The following is a 17,395-nucleotide window of genomic DNA, read 5'->3' on the forward strand; positions in this document are numbered from 1 at the left end:
AGGGTCAGGAACACCTGGCATAGGGCATTAAAGTCAAAAACAACACCTTGAAATTGGGTAACGAAGGCTTTTTGTCAGCTCTGCCAAGACAGGATTGATATAGTGTCTGGGGCCAGTGCTATCTGAGACATGCCTGTTTTGTGTCTTGCTACTATCACCTGGAGAATCTCCACATTCCTAGAAAGGAGTGCCTCTGGGGAGTGGCCGTATTGAGCTGGATGGCCCACCAGTCTCCCTCCAGGTGGCTATTCTTCTTCTGTTCTTCCTTCACAGTCAGTGAAAGATACAGGGGCTTTGCCAAAGAAGGTTGGTTCATCGGCTTTGTCAGCGCCATCGTCCTCCTCATCCTAGTTCTGGTGCTTCTCTGCTTCATCAAGCGCAGCAAGGGCGGCAAGTACTCGGGTGAGGTGCCCCCAGCCCCACCCTAGCACCTCGCAGCAGACCCCCGTGGGCTTCCCCCCAGGCTATTTTCACTTATCAATTATATAGCACTCTTAGTGTGCCTGGTGTCGTTCGTCCTCACAACAATCCTGTGAGGTAGGTTGTTATAATTCCCATTTTACAGAAGACAAAGCTGAGCCTGGGAGACGGGGAAGTTGTGGAAGTTCACCTAGTGAAGACCACAGTTTAGCTATGAGCTAAGCCCAGGTGTCCCGAGTTCAGGTCCAGAATTGGAGCCACTGGGCTGCCCTGGCTGTGCTTAAATGCTGGGGAGGATCTTGGTTAGGACATGCCTTTGCTGCCAGCTTAAACTGGTTTTATGGTCATTGCTTCCTGCAAGGAAACGTGGGAATTGTCGTTCATGAGAACTGCTCTATCAGCTTCTCAGCATGCTCCCCAAACTGCTACTCCCAGGGTTCATTGCAGGAAAGCCAAGTCAGCTAGTCTAAAAACTAGCTTACTTTTTGTATTGTTGATTTGCCCTTATTATTACTCCGCCATCCCTACAGCATTGAGAGCCCCAGGCTGGAGTCAGGTTTTTTAAAAAACGAATTGGCAGGTCAAATATTAGAGCTGTGGTTGCTTGTAGACAATCCCACTGTCATCTCAGGTCAAAGAGGTTTGGCAGTTTTATGCAGTGTTTAAAAAACCTGCAAAACCTGTCTGACCAGAGATTACAGTGGGACCTAAGAAGTGCATGTCTGCATCATTTCTCTCTCACATCACCTTCAACTCTGGGAGACTTTTGCCTGCATCCATTCCCAGATGCTTGAGGCCACATTCTAGTAACCTTCATACCCCAAGGGCTATGGGGCCCTAACAACCTCTAACTGCATCCCGTCTTCTTTTAATAATTCCCACCCTAACACCTCAGTGAAGAAGAGGAGCTGTGCAGCCCTTTCAAAGTGAAAGGCTGTGCAGCTCTCCTCTGTTTTTGTGTCATCCCCTCTGCTTGGCCCTATTCTTAAGGTCACGCCCTCTACTAATACCTCCCTACCGCCCCAGATCCAGCCCCCTGCTTTGGACAGTCCTTGCCCACCAACACTTCCTCCGAGTTTAAAAAGTTTTCTCTTCTCCTCTAGTTAAAGACAAAGAAGACACACAAGTGGATTCAGAGGCCAGACCCATGAAGGACGAGACCTTTGGAGAGTACAGGTAAAAGGCAGATAAATAAAAGTAAATAAAGTGTGTGTGTGTGTGTGTGTGTGTGTGTGTGTGTGTGTGTGTGTGTTTCCAAATAGGTCAACAGGCCTTGGGGTTGTGGAGAGTGTAGAATAGATTCTCTTTCCCAAGGGCAGGACAAGCCTACCCCATTCTCACAATTCAATATTTCATGTAAGTGGGGGGTGTGTGTGTGTGTGTTGTGTGTGTGTGTGTAAAGATATAATACTTATGCAGTGGTGTAGTGCTGTAGTGGTGTAGTGCTGCATATGTGTATAATACTTATGCAGTGCTGTAGTGGTGTAGTGCTGCAGAGACATAAAGCCCTTTGCTTTTTAAATGGAATTAATATGCTGTTCTTGCTATTCCAACAGTTTGTTGCATAACTGAATATTGGATCACAATTGACTTTATTACCATTCATTCTGATTTCTCTTACAAGGAGTATCCTCCACCCTTTGTGGTTTACAGTCCAGACTGCTCTTTTGGATGAATAACCACATGAGCTTCAAGCTCTGTAGGCTTAGAAAACTATCCGTGACGTCTTGTAAAAAAGTTAGAGATGTGCGAACTGGCTTGACCTTGAGCCAGTTCTCCATCAAACTGGTCCAGCTCAAGGGCTCTCCTGAACCACCCTCGGGGCGGTTCAGGGCCGATTCAAGGGTTCTACAGTAAAAAGATTTTTTTAAAAAACAACTCCTCACCACCTCCAGGGGTGGGGGGTGTGACCATGGTGGGGAGGGTTGTCTACGGTTGTTCCCCATCGCTGGTCTTCCCCGGGCCGTTTCGGCCCATTTTCGGAATGTTCCAGCCTTTTCTGACGTGGCAGTAGCCATTTTGGAGGCCACTGTGCATGCACACTGGCCATTTGTGTGGTTGGGGGAGTCTTTTCAGCCACACAAATGGCCAGGGCGCATGCACAGTGGCCTCCAAAATGGCCTCACCCATGTCAGAAAGGGCTGGAATGGCCCAGGGGAGTCGGGGGGGAGGCTGGGGTGGGAGATCCCCTCTGCGGCCATGGTAGCACCCCCTGGAGTCAATGAGTTGTTAAACAAATTAAAACAAAACAAAACTGTAGAACCCCCAAACCAGATCAAATTCGGGCCGAACTGTGGGAAGAGTCTGTTCGGGGTGGGTGGGGAACGAACATGCCCATTTCAGTTCGAGTCTGGTTAGGACTTGAACTCAACCGGGCAAACCAGTTTTGTGCACACCCCTGAAAAAGACACACACACCCCAATGATTGCAACTGACTAAGTAAGGTGTGTGGCTATGGGACTTGGCTGTCGGGATGGTTATGGATATGGGTGGTCATGGAGAGTGCCTGCACGTCTGAATTTGCGACTACACCATTGTACATATGATATAGCCTTGGCTTGCAGTGTGGAGCACATATGCTGGCTCTGTCCATCTGCAAACCCCGTCCATGCTGTTCCTGAGCACAGAGAGGCTCCATGGCACCTATGAAATTCGAATTGCATCAGCGCTCTTGTGACTATTTCCTCATCATTCCTAATGGGAAAATCATTGCAAGAGTGCCAGTGCCATTCTCAGGCACCACCAGGGACATAGCAAGGTTGGAAGGGGCTCTGGGACAGAATGTGAAGATGGCCCCTTCCCGCTACCCTTTCTGCAGACGGCCACCATGGGGAGAGCCAAGAGCCAGCTGTCACCCAGCCAGTGAGATCCCCTCCCTCTGGGGCTCAAGGACATTTGTTCCCCCATCCCCACCCCATTCGATTGTAGCTAAACCCCCGGGCACCAGAGAGTTTCTCTGTGCTTGGTAGCAGAGTGGATGGGATGAACCAGGGCATGTGCCCCCCTCTTGGATCAGTGGAGTATGGGGCAGTATGTATGCCCTTGCCCTGGGAGATTAAAAGGGCTCTAGTGGGTTGCAACCAGTGTATGGCCAGAGAGTAGGATCCTAGGGTCCTGTCTCCATGGGAGTGAAGACCGGTTCGCAGGACTATATAAAAAGGAGATGTACCATTTTCAGCACACATTTATTGAACCATGTCCACTGAGGGCCAAACTAGATGTGACATGGGAGGTTTGCGTGCCTCACATCTTTTTCTTGTTCAAAAAGCAGCACAGGAGTAGAAGGGATTTGACCCTTTGCCCCGGTTCTCTGATACAACCCACCCACTGCGAAGTGCCTTTTAACCTCAGAGGGGAAGAGCTACAGATGTCCCTGTGTTTCCCCCTCTAAAGCGAGTAGGTTTGTATTGTGGAATCAGCAGGGGGCAAAGGGTTAACCCTCCTTTCCACTGTGCTGTGGTCCAAGTAAAAGTGGTCTCTTCTCTCAATGGCTGTTTTCTGAAAAAGAAAAAGATGTGGGAATTTCCAAAGACAACTCCCATGTCACATTTAATTCGACTCTGAGGGCCTAAGGAAAGCTACCTTTCACAGCCCCCAGTCCATGGCAAGCTGCTTGTTTGCCTCTCTGCACCATGGAGTCATTCAGCGCAGGCATATGCTGAATGATTGCTCCTTCATGGTATTGGCAGGGCTGGGTGTATGCTGTGATTTTGCAGAAAGCCAGGGTGGTCCTAGCCACAGAATTCAGCTTCCCTGAAGCTTCCTCTCCCCCGCCCCTCCTCCTCCTTGAAAAAAAGAAAAGGAAAGAGTTTCCTTGTTGCCAAGATGCATTTCTGTGGGCAATGCCTAGCTTCAGTGCCCTGTATGACTTCTCATGATTAGCAACATAATTAATTATATGGTTTATCATGCACATTTGCTAATGTGTATAATCTATGCAGCTTGCAAAATTTAGCTTTTCTTGCATAGAATTTAGGTTGGGGATGTAGGGTCGGGTTTGTATGCAAAGAGTCTCTTGTCCAATTCAGTGATAACTCCATGAGTGAGACTAGAACCGGACAAGAAAGTAAGGGGTGAAAAAGGAGGAAGCGAGGAGTTTCCACAAGTCCTTTCACACAGCATCTTTGGAGCTGGAATTGAGGGGAGCAAGTTTAGATAGAGGTACTCAGCTACAAACATTTGAGGGACTAACAGGGGTCAAGATGCTGACACCACTTACAAATCAGAGCACTGAAGGGAGCTAGATGAATTAGTACCCCAAGTATTTTCATTTATATAGCACCTGGGGCTTTTCCAAACAATGACTGAATGCAGCTTCACTACACTTAGGCTTGGGTGGGTGGGGGGAGTTATTAGGAGGGAACCATTTACAGGACAGTGACAGAAGGTGCCCATTCATACAGCCAAAGGCGTTATTCAGCTTTGCTCCTGACAATTCGCAGTTACTGTGCACTGGATGCGTCCTAAAAAGGTAGCACTTTGGTGCTGTGCTCAGAACTGCTTAACTTTAGGCACTTCCTGCTGCAGTGAAGCCGCCCATTTGGGAAAGCTCCCAGAAGTGTGCCGGAGGCTGAACAGTGATGCAAAAGTGATGAAGTCCTTGCCCAGTGGGTTCATGATCTACAATAAAGAAATAAGACACGGGGCGTGGTCAGGATTGACCATTGGGGTGGGGAGTCAATGGAGGAACCTGTAATGTCAAGATAAATCTAAAGCGTTTTCAAAAGCATTGACTAAAGGAGGAGGTTCCTGGTTAAGGGGATGGCGATCTGTGGGAGACTGGATACACCAATCCTCATGCTTTATCTACTAACCCCTCCTAGTGCATTTCTGCCTTTTCAGCCTTGCTGCTGCTCTAAAAATCTGATGCTGGTTCTCTCTCTCTCTCTTCTCCCCCCATCTCTTGCTTTGCAAATGCAGATCCCTGGAGAGGTAAGAGTGGAAGGGAAATATGCTGGGTGGATGGTATGTAGCCTGAGAAGGGGGATGTGGGGATGGGGGCGAGGTGGGACACTTGCCCCCCTTCCTTTTCTCTCTGTCTTTCTTGCTGTCCTAATCATGCCAGGAAGAACTGTAAGCCATTTTTCACGAGGGAGCCTTGAATTGCTTTCTGCTTTTCCTGCCTCTGTGAACTGAATGGAATTAGCTGGTGTCAATTTCAAAATGACTTTCTTCTGCTTTCTCATCACAGCAACACTTGTAAGTGGCGCATTCCAGAGAGAAAGGCATTCTTGGTGTCAACTTGTGAAAATGGCTTTTAATTGTTTCCATTAAGGTCTCCACTGAAATGGTACATATTGGATCTCTCCACATGAACGGTTCTGCAGAAGAAATGTTCATTATGTGAACAAAGACAGGGGAAAGTTCCCTCGTAATGACTGGGCTGCATCAAAAATGAATGTACGACTCAGACCTCTATTCAGCCCACCTAGGGCTGACTGGAGACATTTTGAAATCCAGATGCCCCCTTGAACATATTCATTGACACAAGACTCAACCCACTGAAAGGTTCTCTTGCACAAACCTCCTGTCAGGAGCTATGTGAGAGCCTATTGCACCCCACAGGCCAGATCTGAGTGACTTCTGCTCTGCCTTTCCTCAAGAGCATCCACAATCTTCTTATCTTCCTTCATGGTATGGCTGTCACTGTCCCTACAAGTGGCGTTGCAATGCATCCACTTGCTTCTCAAGAACAGAGGCATAATGAAAGGCAAAGGAGAAGGGGTACATGTCTCTGTTCATAACTGAGAATGGGCAGCTGATCTTTCCTAGCTGAGCCACTGCCTGTCCCCAACCACATATTACATGCAAGCCTCAATGCCGTTTTTAAAAGAAACGCAGCTGCAAGAGAAAAAGTGAATTCAGAGCAGAGAGGGATGCGTGCATGTGTGTGTTTAATCTTGCCTGCTGCTTCTCTACTTCATTTCGTCCCCAAGCCACTTTTCCAAATGTATGGTCAGAGAGCAATGTGGGTGTGATTTACAGTGAAGAAGGAGGGGTTATTTAATTGTTTGGACCATAGGCCATAACTAGTAGTATTTACCATAAAAACTGCAACCTTGGAGAAGCCGCTGCCAGTCTGTGAAGACAATACTGAGCTAGATAGACCAATGGTCTGACTCAGTATATGGCAGTTTCCTATGTTCCTATGTTCCATGGCAGCTGTGAAAAAGGCCAATTCTATGCTTGGGATCATTAGGAAGGGGATTGAAAATAAAACTGCTAATATTATAATGCCCTTATACAAAACTATGGTGCGGCCACACCTGGAGTACTGCGTACAATACTGGTCACCACATCTAAAAAAGAACATTGTAGAACTGGAAAAGGTGCAGAAGAGGGCAACCAAGATGATCAAGGGCCTAGAGCACCTTTCTTATGAGGCAAGGCTGCAACACCTGAGGCTATTTAGTTTAGAAAAAAGACTATTGGGGGGAGACACGATAGAAGTCTATAAAATCATGCACGGTGTGGAGAAAGTGGATAGAGATAAATTCTTCTTCCTCTCACGTAACACTGGAACCAGGGGTCATCCCATGGAATTGATTGCCAGGAAATTTAGGACCAACAAAAAGAAGAACTTTTTCACACAAAAGATAATCAACTTGTGGAATTCTCTGCAACAAGATATGGTGACAGCCAACCACCTGGATGGCTTTTTAAAGGGTTTGGATAACTTCATGGAGGAGAGGTCTATCAAGGGCTACTAGTCAGAGGGCTATAGGCCACCTTCAGCCTCAAAGGCAGGATGCCTCTGAGTCCCAGTTGCAGGGGAGTAACAGCAGGAGAGAGGGTATGCCCTCAACTCCTGCCTGTGGCTTCCAGCGGCATCTGGTGGGCCACTGTGTGAAACAGGATGCTGGACCAGATGGGCCTTGGGCCTGATCCAGCAGAGCTGTTCTTATGTTCTTATGTTCAGTAATCATCAAAATAATCAACCACAAGGGTTATTAGAATAAAAACATTTTGTCCCTTTGCTGCCATAAAAGCAAAGGAAGCTGCCTTTTTCATTATGGTTCTCTCATGGTTCAAAAATTCTCATGAAATTCTCATGGTTTTGATTCTCATGAATGAAAAATTCATTTTTTTGCACGTTCAGCCAGTAGCCCTTTTCTCCTAGCAAGTATACACAGTTCTTAAATCTCTGTACAATGTAAATGTCAAAAAATAATGGGGGCAGATCTTCAGTGCCTCCATAGATGTACGCACTGCTTTTCTGTAATGGCCACCTTGGACTGCAGTGAGCCATTGTGGATTAGACTACAAAAGTCATAGCTCTCTTAATAATGCATTTAAGATAGATAAGTAGCTTTCATTTTCATAAGAACGTTCCGTCATGGGATACCGGGGGCAACACAATTCAGTACTGTGATTTCAAATGCATAACAATAAGAAGAATGTATAAAAACATCATTTGTTGGTTTTTCAAATTTGATTTCTGCCACTGCTGGCTTAGTACTCCAAAAGTGTTTAAGAGTCCACAGGAACAAATTAAATGGAACATTGCCCTCTTGATAGCCAGAGGTCTCATTTGAGGGGCAATTTAAAGATTAGCCTACAAGGCAATGTTTGGGCAGCCTGTTAACTCATAGTCAAAGCATTTATCCAGTCCTAAATGCAGTTGTTATTATCAGTGGCCGACATGATCTTCAGTCCTCCAGCGGCGAAGGAAGGAGGACTGTGGATCTGCAAACAGCCTTTGGCGTCCCTCCACCGAAGGCTGCATTGCACAATGGCCTGGGCATGGAGAGGGAGAGGGGAGTGATTTTCATGTTCCTCCCCACCCTCCCCAAGCCCTTTCTGCTTGTATAAATCTGTTCCTGAGCACCACACAGCCCTCATTCTTGCTGGTGTGGAATACAATCCCCAGAGAAAGATACCAGACTCTACAACTGCCTCTGAGGGAGAGCACGTTTATGCTTGCACCACATCAGGCAATGACTGAATGAAGAACTTACTCATATTTACTCAGCATCTTTGGCAATCCCACCCCCACCATTTTTGTCTAGGCTTTCTGGTGCTGTGTCACTTTCCTCCCCGCTTTTTCTTTCCTGGTGAGGTATTGCTTCCCTCAAAAGTCCTAGGGGCTTGGGTTTTTATTTGCCATTACTACCTGCTAATGAATTATAACTGTGCCCGTTGGGATTGTCTTCCTAGCATGCCAGAAAGATTCTTAGCGTGAGATCAAACTGTCTGCAGCCATAGCCCCACCCATAGAGGCAGGATTGTGATGGTCCATGGAGCGCTATCAGGTCCTGTTTCCCATGCAGACAGAAGCAGTGCGCCAGACTAGTGCAAGGATCTACTCCTCTCCCTCCACAAATTGTGTCCTGTGAATTTATCTATATTTCTCCATAAGAAGCACTTATCAAAATTGTCATTTATAGTGTACATAGTGCACCCACTGAACCAATGGCAAGACATATACTAGTTTTAATGAAACTGAATGGCATCCAGTGTGTACTCAGGGAGAATGACAGAGAATATGTTTATGTGTATAATCATGCCAGGATTAACATGATTAGAGTGCCAAGTGTGCATGATTTGACCCCAATCTGATCTCATGACCTCCTTCTCTCTCACTGTCTTCCTTCCTTGAAGTTCATCCATGCTTAGAATTAGGTAATGACTTTTCTGCCCACTGCCGTCCATCCTTTGTTGTTATTTTCACCCTGAACCGTTTTCCCTGAGCATCAAAGGTACATGCTCCCTGCTGCCCCCCCCCATCTGGGTCTTACCAAGGGGAAGAGGCAGGGAGCCCCAAGGGGAACTAGGGCACCCTACCCCTTTCCCTCCCTGGGGGAGACACTAAGTAGATGCTAACCCCCAAGTGCTGTGGTCTGCGCATGCTGCCCTCTTCGCTCTATGCAGCAGGTGTGAACTTGCACAGCTTTATCAGCACGGATGATCCAGACTCTCAGGAATCCACCTCGGCCTCCAGCATTGCCTGTCTCACAAGCTCATGGGCATGTTTGCACAGTTCTGCAGCCTTTTCCCTACCCAATAGTGCTCACTGCATCCTGATGCACAACTGGACCTTTCTTTGCAATGGTTTTGCTTCTCTACCTACTCACATATAAACTAACACACTCTCTATAAACTCTCTCTCTCTCTCTCTCTCTCTCTCTCTCTCTCTCTCTCTCTCTCTCTCTCTCTCACACAGACACACACACACACACACACACTCCCTCCCTCAATTCAGAACTCAGCATCCTGAAAGTCCCAGCTTTCTGTGTGGGTGGGGGTGGCTCATTGCTCCTCATGACTAGCAAAAGCTGAATGCATTATTGAGACCAAGCAAATATAATATGCAGAATTGCTTAATTCTGACTATTCTTAATCTGGGGTACAAAACTGCCAATTAATAAAATAATTGGCATAATTCATACAGGTTGCAGGATCCAGCCTTCTTTGGGTTGAAATTTGGCAAAATTTCAGTATATTAATAAAAACACATAGCCCTGTCTGCAACACATCTGCACCCCTGGTTCTTCTATCTTTTCTATAGTCATGTACTTGAACAATTTGGGTTTGGGTTTTTGTTTTGTGTGTGTGTTTTAAAATAACACAGTCTTCCTTGCAGAATTATTTCCCAAATGTGCTCATGCTCTGTTCCTTTTTACCCTTGCACACACTCGATTACATGTTGGCTCATTCCCATTCCATGTTGCACAACTGTCAAATAACTTTCTCAGATGCCTCAGACTTTTGCGGCTGTTCCGTCTCTCTTCACTTTCCACGTCCACCCACCCCTCTGCTCGAATTTTCGTCACACATGTTTGCCTGGACAGTGATTTCAGAGGCCTGTTTCTGCTAGCATCCATACACATTGCCCCTTGGGATATATCCTGGAATGCTCCTTCCCCCCTCCCCCTTTGTGTGAGTGTGTGTGTGTGCGCATGTGCTCATTGCTTCATGACTGTGGGCATTCATGTTTGTTGGCATTCTATTTGCTTCCCTTTGGCATACTGGGGTCACTTCCTGCAAAAAGAGAGACATTGGCAATGTGTGCATCGTGGACAGCATGCAAACAGAAAGGGAGACACACCTATCTGCAAAGCACCCCAGCGTCCTGAGTCAGTGGTGGCAGCTCTCAGGCTTGCATGAATCCTGTGTCCTCTTCCGAGGCTACCACAGGTCCCCGTGAGGAGCAAACCGCCAGCATTTCTTGGCTGTGCTGTGCAGTGATACCCATGGTGGGCACCCTTGAAAGTGCAGACCACCAATAGCCACCAATTAGCACACTCTCCGTTTGGGGCGTGCTTGCTAGTGGTAGACTTTGGGGAGTGCGAGGCTTTGGTGACATTTTTGTTTAATTAACCCAAGAGGCTACCAATATGATCTCACAACATGATCAATAAGCCGGGGGGCCGGGGGGAGGTCCTTGATCAAGTCTTTGGCATGAGGAGTTAAAAAAATTAGTGTGAGAGTTGGGAGGGATCTTGAAGGTCTTCGGTCCAGCCCCTGCTTTGAGCAGGAATCTATGCCTAAATACCTGGCTGGCTTTACAGGCCAAGCAATATTGCACTGCTGTGCTATAGATGACTTTATCTCACTATTTAATTTGCTGTCTGTCAAACCAGACTTTGTAACATGGGTTTTGTACCCAGATAGCATGCTAAGCATACATGTAAGAGCCATGTATGGTGTAGTGGTTAGGGTGCTGGACTGGGACCGGGGAGACCCGAGTTCAAATCCCCATTCAGCCATGGTATTAGCTGGGTGACTCTGGGCCAGTCATGTATCTCTCAGCCTAACCTACCTCACAGGGTTGCTGTGAGGATAAACATCACCATATATACCACTCTGGCTTCCAAGGAAGAAGAGCGGAATATAAATGTAAGGGAGTATGCCCTATTGGGCATAGTGGTGTCTACTTCCCAGTAAACATGTATAAGATTGTGTTGTGCATCTGGCAATATACTGAAAATCTTCAGAGTCGTAAGGTCCATGGGTATTAACACCATATCACTGGCGTAACAAGCTCTTTTAATCAGGAGCCCCTAACTTTCTTCCAGAGATTTTATCACATGTCCTGATACAGCAAGAGGTTTGATCAGTGTTGGAACTTTGTCCAGTGTTAGGAAAATCTAATTTTATTTTCTTCAAATGCTTTCATAGATAATGTTCAGTTGAGCAGTCACTTAGGCAGCTCTAATCAGTCATAGTAAAGTACCATTGAAAACAGGGGAATGAGATATAATCACAACCAGCTAAAGTCCCACTGATTTCAGTGGGAGTTTATTGTGTGGCTACCTTTCACTAGTGCTCCTTGTATTTAGGTTTTGCTGTTTTGCACTTCTGGTGCCCCTCCCTCTTTCCGTTATGCCCTGGGGACCCATCTGCCACAAGAGTCTGGCTATGGGCTGTGCCCAGCACTTGACTCTTTGCACCCTTTTCCTCTTGAGGCCACGTCTCACATTTGAAAGGAGCTTCACATGATGTTCCCCGAATGATCTGGGGGATACCACATTTACACAGTGAAGCATTGTGGGTGGGTGGCAGGCTGGCTGGCAGGGGTGTCAAGAGAGTCCGGGCAGGGTGTGGGGCCTGGGGCACGTCAGCCAGTGTGGGGTCCCTTTCTGGTTAATTCTAATGGCAGCCACAAGAGTGGGGGCTGGGCGGTTGCCCTGCTTGCCCTGCCCTAAGGACAGCCCTGCTGACTAGCCTAAGGCGTTTTGAGGCCCGAGGCGGCCCACTCCACCCACTGATGTGGGTCAGAAACCATGGGGATATTTTTCTGTACAAACCCCAGTGAAATGAATGGAGGGCTTTTGCAGGGCATCACAGTGGCTGGAAGGCCTGCCTTCCATTCTGCTGCACTTAATGGTACTCAAAACCTGCTGCCAGAAGTGACGGCAGCTGCTTCTTCACCATATCCCACGGCAGGGCTTCCTCCTCCGCATATGGCCTGTACCACCTTTTCCAGTAATTCACCCACTGCACTACGTGAAGCCTTTTTACATGTGAACTGGCCCTTCCACTCTGGCAGATGTTTGCATGCATGTAAGTCACCCCCCCCCCAAAAAAAAGATTCACCAGTACACAACTGCTTATGTCTTGGGTACTTCCTTCCTTGCATGCTGCCTCAAAAATGCCGATCTGCTTCTCTCTGAGGTCTCTCTACACTAGTGAAATGTACTTGTTTGCTGGGCCCCTTGCCTTTTCTCACTGCTCTCCTTCCCTCCCTGCAGCGATAATGAGGAGAAGCCTTTCACAAGCAGCCAGCCCTCCCTGAATGGCGACATCAAGGCTCTGGGGAGTGATGACAGCTTGGCGGACTATGGAGGCAGTGTGGATGTCCAGTTCAATGAGGACGGCTCCTTCATTGGCCAGTACAGCGGTCACAAGGGCAAAGATGGAGGCGGAAATGACAGCTCAGGGGCCACCAGCCCCACCAATGTGGCTACTGTCTTGGAGTAAGAGGGGGCATTTCCCCAAAGGATGCCCCCAGCCCTGGGGAAAGAGGATTTCCCTGTGGATTATTGGGGGGCAAAGGAGTAATCCCTCCCTCACCAAGGGAAAGAAACAATTTCCTCATAAAGAAATCATCTCCCTCAATGGAAAAAGTAATTGGGGGAATTCACCCCTTTGTTTACTACCTGACCCCCCCAAAATCAGGGAGGGTTAGAAAATCAGGGGATTCCCAGAATTACCCACCCAACCCTAAACAAAGTCATCCTCTCATTTCTCTCCCCGCCCCTCTGCCCCCAGCAGTTATCCTTCAGCCAAATTATGTATGTATGTGTATGTGGCGGGAAGGGAGGGGGCAATGACAGGACCAAAGGGATGAGCTTCTGTAGGGGCAGGTGGGGCTTCATCAGTGAGGCTCTAGGTTCAGAATTGCCAAAAGAATGGATGCTCTCTTCCCAAGCCCCAGAAATGTTTATTATTGGTACAGGTTTGGGGAGGGGTGTTGCAAAGTCCCATCCCCACCCCAAAGAAGGGAAGGAGACCAAATAGCTGGTGACCTAGTAGGGTTCGGAAGCTGGGAACTTTAAGGTCCTTTCTCTGCTCTCGTTGAGGAAGGGTGCCCAGTGGGTTAAGTGGGAAGTCTGGGCACCAGATTCTTTGTGTTGGATGATCAATTATGGGAAAGGAATGAATATGTTGGAACATTAGAAGGGAATGGATTTTGCCATGCACCCACTTCCTGCCATGGATTAAGCCAATGGTCTCCTAACACTTTTACCTGGGGGAGTTGTACACTAGCTGAAGCCCCTGAACTCTGCTCCCTAGACCTGCCAATCCTTCTTCCCCTTTTGCTTTATTTCCAAACCACATCTTATCTAGGAGGCAGTTCTCTTTCAAGCTTTCTACCTTGAGGAAACTCTTTCCTCCTCGACTTGTCTGCTGAGGAACTCCTGCATGTCTGTCATGGAACCCCTGGAATGCTGAGTTGCAAAAGATCCCGGGGCATCTTCCAGGACTCACACTTGGTTTGTGAGGGGAACTGGGCCTCACACTCTCCCCTTGTGAACCGAGTGGAAACCATCACATACCCAACACTCCTCTGTAGCTACATATTGTAAGGGATGAAGGGTAGTAGTGGCAAGCTGTTGTTAAAGGAAATTGGCCCACAACATTTCCAGTTTTGTTGAGGAAGGAACTCCTCATAAACTTTCAAGAGAACCCTGAAACACAGTTTGGAAACTGTTGTCAGAACTCTGTTCCCCTCTGGTGCTGAATTTCCCACTTAGATTCTCTCTTTTTTACTTTTTTGGGTGCCACATTAATTCATGTTCTTTTCTTTATGATGACCAAAACCTAGGGTTCCTTTCACTGGGCAAAATTCCCACCATTTCACAACCCTCCTCCTCTTTCCTTCTTCCCCACCTCCAGCCTCCCCCACAAACAACGGATAAACCCAAGAACCTCCCTGCTTCTTGAATGCATCTCACGCAGCTGCCTTGCGACACGTTCTGTCTTTCAAAAGTGGCCTCTTGTTCACCGAATCAGCCCCTCACCCCACCTCCCATCTCCACCTCTGTCTGGTGTATTTTTTCCCCTCTTGCTTGTCAAGGATGAAATACATCCTTGCTTTTTTTGCATAAAAATTAAAAAAAAAAATAAAAAAAAAATAAAAGTACTCTGATGTTTTGAGCAGCCCTATACGGAATAAACCCTGCCTTCTCCCTGTTCTGTAAATATTTCAAACCCTTGTACTCGAGTTTGTTTTAGATGTCTTAGGACTGGTGTTTTGAAGTCTTCTAGTTGGTCTATTTAGATGGCTTGGAACTTAAACAAAATTAAGGAAAAAAAAACATTTAAAAAGGTCCCTTTATCCTGATCTGTGATGCCATCCCCCCACCCTCAAGCCTTCCTGCCCTGTGTATTCTTCTCTTTTGTCAGGTCTGTTGCTATCTACCTTTCTCTCTCGATGGCTTTTTTATATATATATATGTATATATAAACAGAATTATAAAATGGTAAATAAATGCTGAAATTGGAGCTTGCTTGGAGTGATGATGAAGAAGATATGGGAGGGCTATGTACATGCTCATGGGGGTTACAGAACTCCCCTTAATCAAAACCGGGTTTCCTTCTTGCCCTTGGACTAAGATTGCAGTTCGGCTGTGGTCAACCATTCCTACCAGGAGAAATCACACCTCGGTGATCCCATTAACTCTTTCCATGGCCTTTTGCTCCTTTGCACATGAGGTGCTGGGAATGTGTCTGTGAGAACCATCACACACTCTTAGAACCATGCTTAACAAGCTTCAGCTGATTCCTGGCAAAGTAGGACCCAGAAGACAGTGATGTTTGGTTGCCTGCTTCTTGGAGTCTTCTCAGTGGGATTCCAGAAACCACCACTGTGGCCTACATTTATATACAGTAAGCTCTCTGAGCTAGGTACACTGGGTTCCACATACTGTACATAGCATTCAGTTTGACACCCAGCTGCGTCTTTCTGCTTTCTCAGATCTAGCAGTCTCTGGCCTCATTCCTGCTGAGATGGTAAACTTGTGTTTGGACTATACCACTTCAGGCTGCAAATTGAGGTTTACATATTTGTACAGAGGCACATTTAAAACCATTCCCTGCACAGAGAAAGCTAGCATGCTTGAGAGGCTGGCCTAGACATAACCACACATTTGCTAGTTTGAGGTTCATTCATTCCCAACTATGAAATATAGACTGGGCTGGAGAGACTTTTGCTGCCTTCTGGCTCAACTACAGTACATTTTTTTAAAAAACTGGAGTGGGATATAGTTGTGCCTCTCTTAGTAGCTGCTTGCGTCTCCTTGGGAAGCCCGACCACCAAGGGCGTATCTAGGGTGAGGCAGGCAGGGCACGTGCCCCGGGCGCCACTTGAAGGGGGGCGCCATTTTATAAAATTAAACTTTTTTTTTAAATGGCTGCTGAAAATACAATGGCCACCACACATGCTTAAATGGCCTCTGTGAGGCCCTAGGCCAGGCCAGGCCTCGCAGAGGCCATTTGAGCATGCGTGGTGGCCATTTTGGCCATTTTTAAAAAAAATATATTTTAAAAAATGGCCACGACATATACTAAAATGGTCCCTGCGAGGCCCTAGAAGCCAGCGGGGGAAAGGGGAACCTTTGCAGGCCCCCCACAACCTTTAGGAAGCCCCCCAAAGGGACTACAGGTATTATTTTTAATTCAATATAATATAAATCACTGTACACATATTCAGTTTGGCACTATGTCCAGAGAATCAGGGCTTGTGAATAATCAGCTGAAGCTTATGAGCTAGGATTGTATTCATTTGCTCTTACTTTGTTTCTTGTGATGAGTGTTAAATGTGATGTCTTAATAATATGGCTATTAATGGTGATTTTGTCTTTGAATCAGTGTGAAATCCTTAGTATTAAGGCCCACTGGGAGTTTCTTGCTCTCTTTCTCTCATTTTAACTGTCTTTCTGAAAGACTAGAATATATTCCAAGCAGTGACACAGTATACTCTGCATATCCTTTAATTATTTTCAGAGTATCTGGGAAAAGTCAAATTCTCCATTTATTTTTAAAACGTATGTAATAGTGATGCTACAATGCATAGTAGAGAATTAGACAGGCACTTCTGTTTAGTTTTCCAAGTACATCTCCACATAGTATTTGGGTATTTCATGAGCCCCAGCATACTGAAATTTGTAGTTTTCCAGCATTTTTTGGTCTGGCTAAGTCCACTGCTAAAATAGTTTTTGAAATATTAAAAGATTAACGAGCCTGACTTGTATTTTTCAGCTGATATTATGGTAAAGTTATCTGAAAGATGGGTGTCAGATGCTTGGGCAGGGGGCGCAATTTCAGTGCTTGCCCTAGGCGCTATTTTCCCTAGATACACCACTGCCGACCACCCATTCCGAAAACGGTTTTATACACTATTAGGAAGAAGTGCCATGGCTGGGGCTGCAAGCTTTAATCAATTTAATTGGCAGAGTAATCAAGTAAAGCTTTAATCACAGATTAAAGCCTGCCCTTCATTGAGGCTGAGATTGGAGGACATGTCGCCAAGTGGGCCATGCAGCCGCACTGGCTCCTCTATGCCAGATTGGATGAACATGAAAGGTAAATCTGTGGTTTTTGCTTCCACTTCGTATCCAGCACTAGCAGTTTGTCTTAGAGGAGGAAATGCCTACCACTCTTCTTCCAGCAAAACGAACCATAGGCAACTGAAGCTGTTCACACTCCACTGAAAAATCTAGATTTTTCTGGAGTACTGGTGAGATTTGAATTTGTTTGTGTAGGAGACTGTTTTGGTGGGTTGTTATTGTACAGGAAGTCCTCAAGATTTATGACACATTAAGTTCCTGAAAATTGCATCTTATGTCGAAATGTTGTAACTCGAAACCTATTTTCCCATCAGAAGCAATGTTATAAATGGGGATTTGAGCCCCTGGTGGCGCAGTGGTAAAACTGCCGCCCTGTAACCAGAAGGTTACAAGTTCGATCCTGACCAGGGGCTCAAGGTTGACTCAGCCTTCCATCCTTCCGAGGTCGGTAAAATGAGTAC

General features: G+C 46.5%; 1 protein-coding gene across 9 annotated transcripts in view; it reads left to right on the top strand.

The window, feature by feature from the left end:
- L1CAM (L1 cell adhesion molecule) overlaps positions 1-14,871 on the top strand; it is a 148,188-nt gene extending 133,317 nt beyond the window's left edge. For 5 of the 9 annotated variants that reach the window (XM_053303072.1, XM_053303071.1, XM_053303073.1 and 2 more), the window contains 5 exons: positions 274-402; positions 1,524-1,596; positions 5,341-5,352; positions 9,022-9,042; positions 12,615-14,871. In XM_053303072.1, the coding sequence (XP_053159047.1) occupies positions 274-402; positions 1,524-1,596; positions 5,341-5,352; positions 9,022-9,042; positions 12,615-12,843 (464 nt within the window). In that variant the 3' untranslated portion in view covers positions 12,844-14,871. The remainder of the gene's footprint in view (positions 1-273; positions 403-1,523; positions 1,597-5,340; positions 5,353-9,021; positions 9,043-12,614) is intronic. The other 4 variants (XM_053303065.1, XM_053303067.1, XM_053303068.1 and 1 more) reach the window with 4 other exon arrangements.
- The last annotated feature ends 2,524 nt before the right edge of the window (positions 14,872-17,395 follow it).

Source organism: Hemicordylus capensis, chromosome 2, assembly GCF_027244095.1.
Source record: "Hemicordylus capensis ecotype Gifberg chromosome 2, rHemCap1.1.pri, whole genome shotgun sequence".
Classification (NCBI taxonomy): Eukaryota; Metazoa; Chordata; class Lepidosauria; order Squamata; family Cordylidae; genus Hemicordylus; species Hemicordylus capensis.